This window comes from Branchiostoma floridae, chromosome 15, assembly GCF_000003815.2.
Source record: "Branchiostoma floridae strain S238N-H82 chromosome 15, Bfl_VNyyK, whole genome shotgun sequence".
NCBI lineage: Eukaryota > Metazoa > Chordata > Leptocardii > Amphioxiformes > Branchiostomatidae > Branchiostoma > Branchiostoma floridae.
The window spans coordinates 371721-389121 of NC_049993.1; the positions used below are offsets into that span (position 1 = coordinate 371721).

The 17401-nt window shown below is 40.9% G+C and overlaps 1 protein-coding gene across 2 annotated transcripts in view; it reads left to right on the plus strand.

The window, feature by feature from the left end:
* Positions 1-17401, plus strand: part of LOC118432566 (tyrosine-protein kinase-like otk) — a 43300-nt gene that overhangs the window by 14455 nt on the left and 11444 nt on the right. Inside the window, exons 2-5 of one of the 2 annotated variants that reach the window (XM_035844188.1) lie at positions 1753-1934; positions 4313-4496; positions 6513-6673; positions 7460-7580. In XM_035844188.1, the coding sequence (XP_035700081.1) occupies positions 1889-1934; positions 4313-4496; positions 6513-6673; positions 7460-7580 (512 nt within the window). In that variant the 5' untranslated portion in view covers positions 1753-1888. Of the gene's footprint in view, positions 1-1627; positions 1935-4312; positions 4497-6512; positions 6674-7459; positions 7581-17401 lie in introns of those variants that run through there. The other variant, XM_035844186.1, reaches the window with a different exon arrangement.

The following is a 17401-nucleotide window of genomic DNA, read 5'->3' on the forward strand; positions in this document are numbered from 1 at the left end:
CTAAAAAAGAGAGAAATATTCGGCTTACTGACAAAGATATATCCGATTGGCAAAAATTACCAAAATTCCACAGCCATTCGTCCACGCGTGCGCAATTGCACAATCCTTTTGAAAGGGAATAACTCGGGAAGGGGTTGACGGATCATCATGATATTTGGAATATAGATAGCTTCAGATATGCCTTACATAACTAAATGCTAATCATGCAAATAAAGGACTAATTTGCATAATTGATGAAGACAGTTTATAAATACACTGCATTTCATGTAAGAATGCTCAAAAATATGCCATATGTAACTCAAAAAGAGAGAAATATTAGTCGTACTGTTAAGGATATATCCGATTGGCAAAATTTACCGAAATTCCACAGCCATCGTCCGCGCGTGCGCAATTGCACCTTGCCTGGGTACCATCCCTTTGAAAGGGAATAACTCGGGAAGGAGTTGACGGATCAACGTGATTTTGTAGGTGCCTTCCATAAATGAGGGCTATCAATGTAAACCAGAGGTTTATTTGCATAATTAGTGAGCACAGTTTATTAAGCCACAGTATTTCATTACTGCAATGGCACTTAAACATGACATATGTAACTAGAAAAGAGAAATATTGGTAGAAATTGCAAATTGTTACCTAATTTACATGATCAATGAGAAATTGTTATTATAGTGTTAAATGACGAAAATTCCATACTTGCGACATTTGTATAATCAATGAGAAACTTATCCATTTGGCATGTTGGTGCCACTGAGAGGGTAAATCCTCGCGCAGGTGAATTTTTGTCAAACTCAATTTTGGACGAGGTTATTATATGCAAAGTCCTTTTATCAATGAAAGTGTTTTAATCGGTGCCTCCCGAAGAACCTATTGTCCCTGGGGGTTGATTTTATATCAATTCTTTTGGAACAGACCTTTTTTCGGTACCCTTTTTTCATGAGTGGGAGATGGTTGAAATATGCAGTGTTTGCTCAAAAATGTTGCCTATCTAGTATATATCTTTATGTATGTGAAATGCACACTGTTCGCTGCTATTCTTAACTCTTCGATTTTGAACACAAGCTAACATGAACACAAGAATGTGTAATTTAATTCAGATCCATTTGTTCGCCCAAACCAATACCTAGGTCCCACTGAAGCGTCAGCCGGCCATATCTATATGCAGGTGTGAACCCATCTATACGAACGATAGTTTTGTGCAACCCATGCGGAACTCATGCGGCTTGAAAATATACGCACGTGCGAACCACTCTTTACACCTTGCGCAACCGTGCGAGGGACGTGCGTTGGGACGTACTCCCTCCCTGCTCTTGCCATTCCTTCCCCACGTTTTCAGAAAAACCTGGCGGATGTGACATCCCAAAAAAAATATGGACAAAAAGCACGTACGGCTTAGCTTGACATGGATACACCATATATTATCTACTCGTCGGCATGACGTCACGTGAACGTTAGCATATATCTTTGTGGCTTCGTCATTGCAACATGAAGCAAACCAACTCTTCTTGTCTGCATCGGCTGAAAACGTTAACCAGCCTGTCACTCTAACCAATAGTGCAGAATAACACCGTCTGATAGCGCAGCGATTGTGTATGTTCTGCAGCTGTATACGCGTATTGAAGCTATAATTGACTAGGCGGGCGCTGAGCCAGTGCGGTATGATTGTTCCTCTTCTCCAAATGGCGGATGTCTGTAGACATGCGCGCTATCAGTACAGGTCATGAACTTCATGAGATCCGTCTGCCTCCTCATTTCCAGGGATTTCTGCGGAGGAACTGAGCCGTTTGACAGGAGAATCTGCTGCCTGTCGGTACAAATCCGGAGGAGTGGAGGGAACAGCTTGAGTCTCAGCGGAATTGTTATCGCAAACAGCGTTCCATTGGTCCCACCACAGATGCTGGTGTTACTCGGACTCCATCTATTGTTCCTCATCTTCAGGGGTAGGTGCAGTGCTTTCATTGATGGTACAGAATAACATATCGTGCTTTCATTGATGGTACAGAATAACCGCTTGAAATTATTTCCTACATCTGACCATACTGTCATATCATATCATGTTAACTGTTTATACTTTGTCTGACCCTTGCCTCTTTCCTCATGACCTCAATAAAAAGCGGCCTGCAGGACAAACAAATGTTCAAACAAACAAACAAACAAACAAACAAACAATATGCGTAAACGACATCCATAAGCTGTTTTTATCGCATTTTTAATACATTACATAGACCGCAAAACGGCTTCTGGTATTTCCTAACTACCCTCCATCAGGCCCTCGCACAAAAATATGGAAATTGGCCAGGGGAGTCAGTCCACGCTTTGAATGTTTCCCCTCCGGACACCGACTCCTCGGTAGCAAAACTCCCCTGGCGAATTATTCTCCCTATAATGGACAGTGTTGTCAGTCTGGTTGAGACTAGCTGTCTCTTACCGATGTAGTTGTGATACAAGTGTGAGCAGCTTTTGGAGCTTTCAGTGTAGCCATTACCTGGGAAACAATGATAATAGCAATAAAACTATCAACAAAACTCAGATATACAATAAACTACCACATTGACTAAGCGACCTAACGTACAAGAGAATGTTCACGGGATGACCGGAAGACAAACACAACTCCATTTTCGTTGATGATCTGGCAACCAGAAGGCTAAAGAAGATTTATTATTCATTACCTATAATACCTATATATATAACAAAGTATCGTTAAAGATGCGTGTTTGTTTGGGTTCACCGGTAGAGAAATTCCACGATGTTTGAACCAAATTTGGAGATCACCACATCGTATTTCCTGGTATGGATGGGCACATGGTATCATGATGGGCAGTGGCTGGCAGACTGCCGTTCATCAACGACAAGAAGCAAATAAAATAAATGTTTGTTCCATTGTCACACAAACAACAACAACAACAGTAAGATGCGATGCAAATGGGGAACTGCATCCCTAACAATTACGAACCAGTACCTGTATCTGTGTAACCAGTATAAACACCCTTCGGTGTTCACATTAGCTCCGGAATATGAATGCACCGAATGTTGGTGATTGTTGAATGGAAACCGAAAGGATGTTTTATTAGCTTTAGTTAGATCAAGTGAAATCAAACTTTATCTAATCAACTAGGCAGTCAACCAGACTGAATTGCACTAATGCTAATACATTACAATTAGAACCAAGAGATGGATAGAATACATTTTTAACCTACTTCGTGTGTCCATTAGTTAAAATCTCATATCGATGTACATAACGTTACCAACACAACAATAACAAAGCAACTGAATACATATAACGTTATACATTATAATCAAGCGGACGATACCACACATAGTGACCTGGGACTCAGACTAAGTCTAGTAAGTCTCTCGCTGCCCTCGCCACAAACGAGTTCCTATGTCTCTCAGTACGGCTGACTGGCTTTCTACGTCTCAGTTCATATCGCGATTCCTCATTAGGTTGAAGAAAGACGTGATAGATCACTTCTTGAGTTTAGTTTAGTTTATTCGGCAAGGATCTCAGGTGCAATACAACCGAATGTCGGCCTTATCACAGGGGCTTTACAACAATAACCTCATAAAAACAATGACTACACTCCACATAACTAATTTGAAGCAAAAACAGTTGATGAAAAATTACTTTGGACACCATTGCCCATTTACAATCTGCGCATGTAGTGGCTAATTGCTGATGGTACTACTGTTTAGGCCACAGCAAGAACATTTTATGGATGACATCCCATGAGCCTGTAAAAATAACGAGAAAGGGCAAAGCAGGTGGATAGAAAGAAACAAGATGGCGAAATTTTCAAAATAGACGCCGTAAACGATGTAACAGAAATCGAAACAACGAATCATGGCATCACATCCAACAAGGCATTGATTCCTGTATTCAAGAAGTGAACTAGTAACGTTATAGTAAATGTGAAACTAGTGTGTTACATTGATTCCTGTATTCAATAATACAGGCACTGATTCCTGTATTCAAGAAGTGAACTAGTATAGTAAAAGTGAAACTAGAGTGTTGGCAAATAAATGGCGTCCATAAGATTTGTCACTTGTACAACTATCCAACGAGTTTCACCTCTGCACTGAGCACGTGATATCACCCATAAACATTAACTGCCTTGTTACAGAGCCTTATAGCACAATGAACGAATTCGAAGGAATTGCTAAATTTCTTAGCTCGGGCTTTGGTTACACTGATTTTTAGCTTGGGTGCCATCCGAATACTACCGGCCCGCTTTAAAAAAGGGCCCCTTAGTAATCGGATGGCGCCCAGGCTACAATGATTTAGCTGGAGGTTTTGACAGTTGATCCCACTTTGCTGCAGCTGTCTGTAGCAACAAGGGCCTTCCCATCTCCACGTCCGTCCGAGGAAACACGGGGGAGATCGTGACCCTACCGGCCAGCTACGACCAGGATCAGCCTGTTATCGCTCTGACGTGGAACAAGTTCGACCCCAACATCCAGGGAACCCGCATCCCTGTCTACATGTACTCCCCCAGCAGTAACAGGTGAACACCTCTCTACATGTACTCCCCCAGCAGTAACAGGTGAACACCTCTCTACATGTACTCCCCCAGCAGTAACAGGTAAACACCTCTCTACATGTACTCCCCCAGCAGTAACAGGTGAACACCTCTCTACATGTGCTCCCCCAGCAGTAACAGGTGAACACCTCTCTACATGTGCTCCCCCAGCAGTAACAGGTAAACACCTCTCTACATGTACTCCCCCAGCAGTAACAGGTGAACACCTCTCTACATGTGCTCCCCCAGCAGTAACAGGTAAACACCTCTCTACATGTACTCCCCCAGCAGTAACAGGTGAACACCTCTCTACATGTGCTCCCCCAGCAGTAACAGGTGAACACCTCTCTACATGTGCTCCCCCAGCAGTAACAGGTAAACACCTCTCTACATATACTCCCCCAGCAGTAACAGGTGAACACCTCTCTACATGTACTCCCCCAGCAGTAACAGGTGAACACCTCTCTACATGTACTCCCCCAGCAGTAACAGGTGAACACCTCTCTACATGTGCTCCCCCAGCAGTAACAGGTTAACACCTCTCTACATGTACTCCCCCGGCAGTAACAGGTGAACACCTCTCACAGACTTCTACTAGATTATGGGGTCTTTTTAGAGAGCTGCTATAGTTCAACCATACCACAGGTGTTGATTTTTTTAATGTTTCTTCTCCTTTCACACCTTCAAATAGATTGTTCTCTGTTATTTAAGGGCCAAATGACCTAAAATTCGGCACAAGTGTAGAGAGAGGGAATACACCCAAGGTATTTCTAGTGCACTTGACTAATTCAGTTTTATGACCGGCTGCAGCCAATAAGGTAGCCTGATTAAATCAAATTATCCTGAACATGGTACAGGGCTGCTCTAGACCTATGCCAAGAGGGCTTTAATAAGATTCGGCATATGCTACTTCAAAATGTTTTTTGTCATCCAAAATAGGTAATCTGGAGTCCATTCATGCACGGAGGATAGATATCTTTTAAAGTTCAATTTTGTACGGGTATTATATGCAAAGTCCATTTGGTGAAAGTGTTTTAGAAACAGTCCATTCTAACTGGAAGTACGTCACGAAGAGTCCATTCTCGCACTTTTCACTCTAGGAACAGCCAATTTTTTTGCATGCGCTGGGAGATATATAATATATATGCTGTATTTGCTCGCTGTATTAGGGATAGGAAACAATTAGAGAAAAGGTCCCTACCGGCCAGTTCACGGGCTTTTTGGCACTTTCGATCGTGACCCCTACGCGGCCCCGTAGGACACCTTGCGACTCCCGGGGTATTTGGGGGACCCGGTCGGACACCGGCTTGAATTTAAGTCGAACTTAAAATGAACCCGGGGCACGGTAAACGTTAACGGCAGTCCACGCTAAGTTGCCTGTCTAGTTTATACTTAAGTTGGAAAGAGAGAAATAAGGTACGGAACTTTAACATGACTAGTGTTATTTGCCAACGGAACAAATTAAATTGCATTATGGCTAAAATATTAGCCGACCTTTTGTGAATTTATGGTAGCCCAGTCGACGCAAATTAAGCCAAATGCCTATTGTCGCCTCCAGTATATGCCGCATCTGATAAGAATCCCCACACTTCATATTGTTAATCTCTTAATACAGATATTGCAGTTTCAGTACATCACCGACCATGGACGAGTCGTGTTACATTCCTTGTGACAGCAATATATCGCTTTTGTATTTGGACCCTCCTCATTTCACACAAGTTCTTTTTTTAATAATGCCTTTAACCAACCTAATCACTGAGAAGATGAAATGATCTGGTTCATTCTTCGAGCTATACACATGTATTTTGCAACTCTTTTCTATGTGGTATTTCACAAAAATGTTTTTTATACATAAAACATAGCGTTACCATCAATGTAGACATGGCAAGAAGGCATAACGGACTGCTGTTTTGGTGTTTCCTAAAGGCTGATGACATTACGATGGTACTAAGAACAACCAGTATCCATGGTTTGATAGTGTGACTCTGTGTTCTATTCCAGCTCCTTACCACTGGGGCCCTTTAAGGACCGGGCGACTCTGAACAACAACGGTTCACTGACATTACGTCATCTGGAGAAGAAGGACGAGGGTCAGTACGTCATGACCACGTTGATAGACGCGGTTGGCCAGCAGGAACACTATGTCTATTTGGAAGTACAAGGTAAGGCTGCTCAAATTTGTATTCTACACTTCTTGGATCGTCTAGTCCAGTCCGATCATTTAGTCTGTAAAGGGGAGGTCCAGAAACAGGTGTTGTGTTCTGCAGATATCATTCTGACTTCTCAATGACAAAAAACGAACTATGTTCGCGTCTTTCGGGGAAGTTTGTACTACACGGTAGTTATATCATAAAGCAACAATATTCTACTTCAAACCTTCCCCCAGTACCCTGAATACTACCCCCTCGACACAGTACCCCCGAGGTATTCATAACATCAATCATTCCACTGGAACCTATAGTTAAAATTCCAATACAGTGGAGTCAGAAAAGTTTGAGTTATGCTCATTTCCTCTTGCTTTGAGCCGCGAATCGACCTGGATCTTTAGCAATTATCCTATTGGAACCTATACTTGGTACCAAGAAGGTTCTGTATGGGTGTTACTATTCAGTTATGGGAGTATAATTGACCTTTATTTGTTTGTATGTGAACTTTGACAAAATTTGGTCGATTCTGTAAACATGACAATACGGTTTTTTACATTAACGCGGTAAGTAACACCTGCTTCTGAAGTTGAGTTCCCCTTTACTTTAGTAGTCCGGTGGCAATGGAAGTATTCATTGTAATCATCAACAGTTTGCAGAAGAGTACATTTTGTACGAAATCAACATTACATCTTTGGTCGATAAGTTAAGCTCCATGTTCAAGTAGGACTTTCATTTCTTTACATTTCTTTACTTGTTATTCACGAGGGCAACGTAGAAACGGTGATTTTATTTTCCATGTAGTACCTCCAAAAGTAAGTGTGGGACAGCAGAGCCCCCTGCGTGTCCCCGTCAACACTAACATCACGCTGAACTGCACGGTAGAGAAGAGCACCAATCTGCAGTACAGTATCTACTGGCTAAGGTAGGCAAGCAGTTCCTACTGGTCTTCATACTTCTCATAGAAAAGTTACAATGGGCGTTATCATTATGTCCTTATAGCTAAGGCCACAGCAAGTAGATTTTACGGATCCATTAGCGCTCATTAATACAATACACCAAACGTATACGCAGAATCAAGAAAGAGCACAATGAACATATCTTTATACAATTAAATTCGTTCTTAGTTACAAACCTTCGAGCTTTTAGTCACTTCTAAAAGAGTACAAATCTAATAAGAAAACTGACAACCACGAAACGATTCCACAAAAAATATATATTTGCACTTCTTGGGGGAAGGCCCAAACTCTTTCGCTTCGAAACCACGCTGCACCTCTGTAACACACATAGAAATTGAATTATGTAACTTACAGAAGGTCTTGAAAATAGTCCTTTGGGTTATACAAAGCTGAAATTAAACAGGCACTTTCAAACCTTAAAAACGGCAAAATTTTTGGGGGCAATATCATTAACAATAAAATGTTGAAGTGCTGATCGAACGTCAAATCAGAACGACTAGTCAACCTTTTTTCATCTGTACCTGTCTGTAAGGTACTTTTGCACCAGTCACATCGTGGCATTACATAAAGGTGGTACAAAAGACGACCATAATAACTACACGGGAATCTCAGTGACGAGCTGTTTAGCTAAACTATGGACATGTACTATTATTAGCAAATATGCACCCGAAAACAAGAGTTCGGAGACCTCACACCTGAATGAAATATTCAGTTTTTGCAAATTTCTTGTTTTATCGTGTCTCAGTGATTATGCAAATGTGGCTGTCATCATTATCATCATCCGGGCGTGGTTGCACGGATGACCATGACTCTCTTCCTCCATCCTTCCCTATCCTCCATAGCCTTGGGCAGTTGGCTGTAAATCTATTATAAATGATGGTATTCTCTACCAGACTGATAGAATACATTGTATATGTCAAAGTCTGTCCCTTTGGCAGAATTCCATTTTATAATGAAGTAAACAAATGACTATCGCATGAACATCTTAATCTATACATGACAATGTACACCTTTAACTAAGTTACACATGTCAAACATAAGAAATGAAAGTATCATTTACCAAGGGATCATGGTACCATCACATTAACTATACAAAACCTAATTTGCATGCATAGTTGGTATTTGTAAATGTTCCGCATGCCATTAAATACAAATGTTACACATCATTAAAAGTCACATTATGGAAAACATTGGAATTATAGATAACAAAGTTAACACTTTTTCCAGAGCAAGCAACTTGAGGGCAATCTTCCCCAAACCTAATCCAGCTACTCTATAATCCACAATCAATACAAAGGTTCTTAAGTTTCACTGACCACAAATATCCAGACACACCCCTTTTTGTAAATGGCATGGCCCACTTAAGCCTGACAGGTAGTGTAACCTGGCCCTTATGTAGCCAGGGGCAACAGAAACCTTCCTCTGGAGACTATCTCTGCACCTCTGGAGTCACTTCTGTTGATAATTAAAACAAAGTAGAGGTGTGGCGATGCCCCAATGAACACAAAAATCACCCTGCAGTACCAAGTTCAAAGTCAAAGAGGCCAAAAAGCAAACCTGACCGTCTGGCTACCACACTAAACAAATCTACCAAATACCTTTGCAATAGCACGCTGCGTACTCGAGATATAACAGCGGAAACGCACCAAAACACACAAAACACGAACCTTAAACCTATACCTGTATTTCATACATGTAACAACGACTATACACGTGTTTTATAGATTTTAGAAAGGCATTTGACTAGGTTTGGTGAGATGGGCTCCACTTGAAATTACTCAAGTCGGGAATAGGGGGAACTTTTACAGGCTTGGTACAGCACAAGTTGGTTACAAATGGTCGATATGTATATAACGTTAAAGACGTTTCTTCATAATCAAAGTATCGATAGTGGTAGGCTGATGTTCTATTGTAAAACTACATACGCTAGAGAGAAGTACTGAGACGTAGTTGTTTTCTAGCTGCGCTCCGCAATAAGCAAAGTCAGAATTAACGCTCATACTACGGATAAAGTAAATAAGTAAGTACTCTTGAAGTAGCGGTCTCCTCTCTCAGCACTGGAACACCCGTGCTGAAGTGGACGTAAGTCCAGAAGGCAGCTTCAGCACTGGAAACCCTCCTGTAGAGTAGTAGAATGTGTTGTCCACATAGTAGAATGTGTTGTAATCATAAGTTTCATAACTGCCTATTGTTTGTATAGTTGATAATTGTCTACCCGTAGTATCAATCGTCGCTAGACAAGGTCTTATGGGGCTCTAATAAGTTACTTTTCTAATATTGATAACAGATAGGGGTGCATGCTACACGAACATTACATTGATTGTACTTGTAGAAGTGACACTGATGAGGTACATGTAGCTATGAGTGTAGTTGTAGAAGTGAAAAAAAAGTTATAATTAGATAGTAAAAGTGGCACCAATGTGGAGCCATGAGTGTAGTTGTCAACTTGGTAAAATTACCAGTCACTTAACGGGGGCCGCCCTAAGATGCCCGCTTTTTTACGCGGTATAACTCACGGCGCTCCATCACTAGTTGCCAAAGAGTGGTCAAGTTTTGATCAATTAATTTTTAACATATTCATCTAGAGACCATGCGTGAATAAGGAAGGCATCCATACTTATCACGAACCCTTCACCCTCCGCGTTACAACTGGCAAACACTGAGGACGTTATCGTGAATATAAATTCCGATTTTGAGCTGCGTTAAACAGTGCGCCCTAACTTGCCCCGCTTTTGGAATTGGTCACCAGCTCTCTTCGGAAGCTGGTGACCAATTTAGACAAACATAAATAAAAATTCTAATCTTATGATATATTAGCTTTCTTTTGACGTAGAATTAATATTGTGATTGTGTGTGCTTCTTGTCTCCCGCGAGGAGGGCTAAATCTTTCACAATCCAGGTCGTGTTTTCATGGGAAATGGGCAAAATGCACGGAATGTGGCGGCCCCACTAACAAAATCATTACGAAAAACGACAACGCCAAAATCACAAAAAAACTCTGTGTACGTATTGGGAAACATATTCGACATCACTCTGTGAAGTTTCATTTTTATAGACGGTACGAATCATTTGTTAGAGTAACAAATCTTTTGGGCGTTCGCTCGTCTGCCACCTGCGGGGGCACACTCCCTGGGGAAAACAACGGCGGTGATGCTTATGTTGTTTTTTCTATGGCCAGTCTTCTACTCAACAAACATTTGAAGACCAATATTTGTAGTGTTTTGTGAAGCTTTATTTCTTATGTGTATGACATGTATTCATGGACACGAGCCACCAATACCTAGTAACAGGTGACCACAGTGATTCGGCGATACCAACATTATTGTGAGAATTCTGTCTTCAAAAAAAAAAAAATGGAAGTGAATATGTGTAAATTTTAACAGAAAAAAAGCTGTTTGTATGGACTTGGTTTATTTACCTTTATAATCATCATAGTCGGTGTGGCCTAATTCCATTTAGCTATTTCAGCGTCATTGGTTTCTCATTTCCACACATAATTTCTAGATATAATCATCGTTCATATTGTGGTACAGTGGAAGCCAGTTAATTGCACCTCGGATAAACGCACACTTCGGATAATTGCACGGAATCCCTAAATCCCAAAAAAACAAAAAATCACCAACGCCGGATAATTGCACGACTGTCAAACATCGTCGGCAAATTGACTGAAAATGCGTGTTAAAATCGTCAGACACGGTACAAATAAGCTGATAATGGCCTTTGTGAAGTCGCTTTACTGACAACATGTATGAAATTGTTATTGGGATCAAAAGAAATCGATATTGTGAGGTCGCACCCGGGGGGCGAGATCACTAGCGTTTTCGCCCCCCTTTAGCGTTTTCGCCCCCCCCCCCCCCAAGAGCAGCTGGTTACTACATATTACAGGTGCGCTACCTGGTACTATACTGCACCTGGGGAGTAACGTATATGGTGTGCTACCTGGTACCTATATGGCACCTTATTACCGTACCGTAAGATGTCATACCTCGAAAGTCGATACTATATTGTTCGGTGCAAACATGACATTGAAATGAAAAAGACAATTTTTTTTTTTTTTGCAGCTGAGGTGGCATAAAAACAGTGCTACTGCGAACGTATAAATCAACACCGTCTATGGTACGGAATACGTCAGCTATATGTTTTCAATTTGTCACAGTGTTTTCTTTCTTGTGCTGGAAACATTTCCAAAGCACTAACAAAAACACACGTGAATAATAGTTTCTCATTATAAACACTATCTACGCGCAAGTTGATATAGCTGTTGCTAAATGCTACACAAACACTGGTAAAGTACCAGTCTTAAGAAACACGGGTAAATGCATCAGTTCCTAAATACTAGAAAAAACAGTCATGTTGGAGGTGAAGATATCCCTTGGCCAGGTGCATATACCAAAATGTGCGTTATTCTAATTAATACCTAATATTTGCATAATTAATAAAGACATTACATATTTCTTTTGTGGTCACTCCATGGTAGAGACTTCATATTGGAGATATATAGGTTGCTTGAGGACAGGTGAATACAATGAAATACATCTTATGTCAAGACTCAGGTATACGCAATAATGGGAATACAAGGGACCCAACCCTCCTTGTCTGAAACAAGTTCAACTATCTTATTACTATGTAATTACGTTAATATTGATACTATGAATGGAGTTATGTATCAAACTCGTGTACTTATATCATTCTGAAACTGCATTTTGTGATTTATACCAATCAACTTCTAAAATGTCATGTAAACCCATTTTTTGGGGGGGGGGCGAAATCGCTAAAGGGGGGCGAGGTAGGGGGGCGAGATCACCAGCCGGGGAGGGCGAGATCGCTAGTGATTTCGCCCCCGGGGGGCGAGATCACGGGGGGCGAGATCGCTGTCACACCGGCATTACGATTTGGCAGACAACTTGATTTGACATACAGTGCTCAATAACAAATGTTCTCTATCTGTCCATTGTCTAATTACGTAATTAGGCAGTGGTTTTATGTTCTTGGCAGCCAGTCGGAAACAACACAGCGACTCGGGGCCTACAGACGGACATAACACTCGCCTTCGGCGGTGCGCATGCAGTGCTTTAGTTTCGTGATAAGGAAGCTACATAACGTATACAGTAACTTACTTTTAGTTTTGATTTCAAGTGCATTGCAGAACGATGTTTCGTGAAGACATGTATATGACGTCCGGAGCACAACAGGTACAGCACTACTGTAACACGTAAATAAACTGTGCGTTGTACTACCTCCCATGCCACCTCTCGGCCCCCCGCCCGTGGTGATGCGGTCCAAATGACCAACTCCGCATTATCGCACACGCCGGATAATTGCACGAAATTCGCTGGCAAATTGGGTGTGCAATTAAGCGGCTTCCACTGTATTTGTATGTTGAGTGAGAGTGTGACTTACTGGCATGATGATGGTTACTTTTAGAAACATGCAGCTGAAAAAATAAACTACATCCATTTAACATTATTTGCCGATATTTCAGCTAGTTTAAGTTTCATCGCATCAGAGTTATAGCAACTAGAAAGGCCGACATTTGCTTAAGAGCAAATACAGCATATTTCAGCCATACCCCTTCCCACGCAACATTGGACTGTTCCAAATCACCCCTGCGCAAAAATGGAACATCCTCTTAACAGTACATTATCCCCCAAAGTGGACTGGTATTGTGAATTGATTCCAGGTAAAAACAGAGCTTGCTTCTATTTTTCAGAAAATGACAATAATCACACTTTCCATTCAGAAAATTTTCATCATGACTGAAAATTGTTGAATGACTTCATGTAATGTCATTAACAATTTTCAGTACGATAACTAGGTGTAAGTTTTAAAAAAGTATAAGCTCCTTGTGATGTGGGTACATTCATTATTGCAGTGACATTTTTTTTATTCAAGTAGGGCATACGATTTAATAATTATCAAGCAGGTGCAGGTACTGTAGGAGCGTTTGTTTTCTTCAAGCTGTAAAACTGTTAAACTGTTTTACTTTGTATGCAATCAGCCATCGAGCCTATTATTATTTTAGTTTAACAACTTCCTGCCAGACCCGGAAGATACGATTGAACCTTGTTCGAGGATTTATTTTCGTCTGTCTGGTCAGTCTGTTCATACCCTCGAGGCTGGCGCTGAGAGTGTTTTATTGGGCTGAAACTCTGGCAGTTTAAAGTTACTTACAATTTAAATGTTCAAACTTTATGTCAAACAACAACAGCACTAGGAAATGTGGCCACTATAGACAGGTGGTCACTATAGAGAAAATGCTGATCTATTGACTAGGAGCCATACGTTACACATGATCATTAATCATATAAACATTGCACAGGTAAGCCAATTGTTTAGATGTACAATTAAGTTCAAATAATTCTGAAGAGAAATATTGATGAGAAAATAATCATTCTCGCCACTAACTTATAATTACGTATCAAAACTAAACGCAGATTTTCTAACTAACGCACCTTTCGCCGACTTCATCAAAGGACCGCCGGCTATCAATCAAACACGGCTGTTGATTAGACTTAGAGTTTCAAACAGCCATGTGCTGTGTGCCAGTTGACAGCGAACTTCATGCTACGTGATGTTTTACATTGCTTGGACCTTCTTTCCTACAGCGGTGCTTCTACAAAATATTTAGACTATAACACCGAGTCCCACATGTTTTATAGAATAGAATTTGACGCAGAACAGCGTTTTTTGCTGGGTATTTTTCTTGAAACATGTTCGTGGGAATATCAGCGAGGCGGCGACGTAGGGATATCAGACCGTCAACAAAAGTCGCACGGCGGCTAACGGCGCATCGAAGATACTAGCGCTATAAATAAGCGCTTCAACTAAGGATGGCAACCCGTACAATATTTTTGTATACTGTTGAGCTAAGTAAAGTTTGTTGTTTATGAGGTTTTAGTTGTCTTTGAAGCTTTGACCCGAAATATTTTAAAGTCAAACTGCTGAAGAGAAGTAAGTGATTGCTACGATTATCGTAGATATGGCCCTAAAAAAACTGATAAAAGAAGCCTTCTCAATAGTCTAAAATGCAAGAGCTTCCGGGGGGGCTTCGCCCTCCTGGGTCCCCCCCACAGTGGCCCTGCCCCTGGACCCCGCCAGGGACATTCGGCGGCCCCCGGACCCCTGTCCGACGCTTTGAAAAAATCCTGGCGAGAAGTCTGTACGGCCTGAGTCTTCAAGTTAACGTATTGTGTGGTCCCGCTTATGAATATTAATTAGCCTTCGCTTTCCTCTTCGCTGATTGGCTGAACCATTAATTGAATTAACTCTTCCTGCCGGCTAGACGCAGGTGCAGATGTCGGCTCTGTGGGGTGAACGTCCGAAAGATCATGGCATGGAGAACGAAAGAAAACCAATTTCCCCTAAAAAAAGTGCTGTAATTAAGCCTTTTACAGTACTTTAAGCCAAAAATTTTACTTGGATCATTTTACCAACTATCTTATGCCTATCTATACCAAATGTTACTCATACCAGGGTACAGGGGTGCAAAATATACCGTTATAAGACCGTCAACAACAGTCGCACGGAGCTAACAGCGCAGCGAAAATACCATCGCTAGCGTTTCAACTTCGGATAACAAGTTATAAGTACTGTTGAACTCAGTAACGTTAAAGTTTGTTTTTAGTTGCCTTTGACGGTTTGACCTGAAATAGTGTTACGCTAAACTCCTGAAGAGAAGTTAAGTGACTGCTGCGATTATCATAGATATGCCCCTAAGAACTGATACAATATAAAGCCTTCTGAATAGTGTAAAATGCGAGAGCCTTAGGCGGGCTTCGCTCCCCCTGGCGGGAACACTGCTATAAACGGGATCATGAGGCCCCGCTTATGAATATTAATTAGCCTTTGGCCTCCTCTTCGCTGATTGGCTAGGTCTTTGATTCAATCAACTCTCCGGCTGACGCGCACAGGTGTGGCTCTGTGCGGGGTCACGGAAGGTCACGTCAGGAGGCCAAAAGAAAACAAATTTCCCCTCAGAAAAGTGCCAAAATTAATCATTTTAAAGTTGTTTATGTCAAAAATTTGACTTGAATCTTGTTACCAAGTATCTAATGCCTATCTATACCAAATTTCAGGTCATTTAATTGTAATACCAGGGTACAGGAGCCAAAAGTGTCCTTTTTTGGTCAAAAATTGGCCAAAAATCGCAAAAAATAAGCCTTTTGTTGCACTGTACACCAAAAGTGTTATTGAATTTATATGAAGGTATTATCAAGGCACATCTGTGTCAAATTTCAGCTCATTCGGTTGCAATACCAAGGTACAGGAGCCAAAAGTGTCCTTTTTTGGTCAAAAATTGGTAAAAAAAATCGCAAAAATAAGCATTTTGTTGTACTGTACACCAAAAATGTTATTGAATTTATATGGGGGCATTATCAAGGCACATCTCTGTCAAATTTCAGCTCATTTGGTTGTAATACCAGGGTACAGGGGCCAAAGTGTCCTTTTTTGGTCAAAAATTGGTCAAAAAATCGCAAAAATAAGCATTTTGTTGTACTGTACACCAAAAGTGTTATCGAATTTATATGGGGGCATTATCAAGGCACATCTCTGTCAAATTTCAGCTCATTTGGTTGTAATACCAGGGTACAGGGGCCATATATACAGTTTTGGTCTAAAATTGACCAAAAAAATCTCAATAAAATCATTTTAGAGGCAGATATGAAAAAACTGAGAAAAAAGCATCAAGGTATTGGCCCATTCTACCCCTGTGCCAAATTTCAGGTCATTCGGTCCAGGAACGGCGGAGATGAATCACTTTGAAGATTTGACAGGAGAAAGAAGAAAGAAAGAAAGAAACATTACGAATACAATATATTTCACCATACTATGTATGGCTGAAATATAATAAAGGCGAGGCAATAGGTAGAAATTGTTTTTAAATGCTGTGTAAGTGGGAAAGTCTCTCTTCCGTAGCAGCCATATGCCTCACAATGCAATCACTTTGAAACTAGAAAGGCCGACATTTGCTTGGGTGCAAATACAGCATATTTCAGCCATACCCATTCCCACGCAACATTGGACTGTTCCAAGTCACCCCTGCGCAAAAGTGCAATACTTAAACTGTAAGTTATCCCCAAAAGAGAACTAATATTGTGAATTGATTCCAGGTCAAATCAGAGCTTGCCCAATATGAACCGGGCCCACATGGAAGAATATAATCTTCCACAGGAGCGCCTATGCATAACTGATTGGCTTTTAGAATTGTGGCAGCTCCTATTTTTCCGAGAGTGAAAAAAAAACGCATCTTCCATTCAGAAGATTTTCATCATGAAATTACATGACGCCATCCAACAATTTCCACTTCGATAACTAGGTCTAAGTACCGTCATAATCTCCTTGTGATGTGGGTACATTCATTATTGCATTGAACTTTTTTTAATCAAGTAGGGCATACGTTTTAATATGTGTACAATTCCTTCATACCAGTTAATTCATTCCACATGTATAATACTAGATTTTCTGTATCTAACAACTTCAGACTACCTAAACCTAAAACAAACAGTGGAAAACGTACCTTCTTGTACCGAGCAATTATGCTCTGGAACTCATTGCCATCTGACATTAAGGCACTGTGTACATTGTCCAGTTTCAAACAAGCCATCTCAAACATTGTCATCTAGACCTTTGACCTCTAGACACTGTGCTCTATTGTAAATACTCTGTGATTGTTGTATTTTTTTAAATGTATATATATATATATGTATTCATGTTGATTGTCATGTTGATTCATGTTGATTGAACCTTGGAAGATTAGCCCGTAAGGGCTAAAAGGTTTCTTAATAAA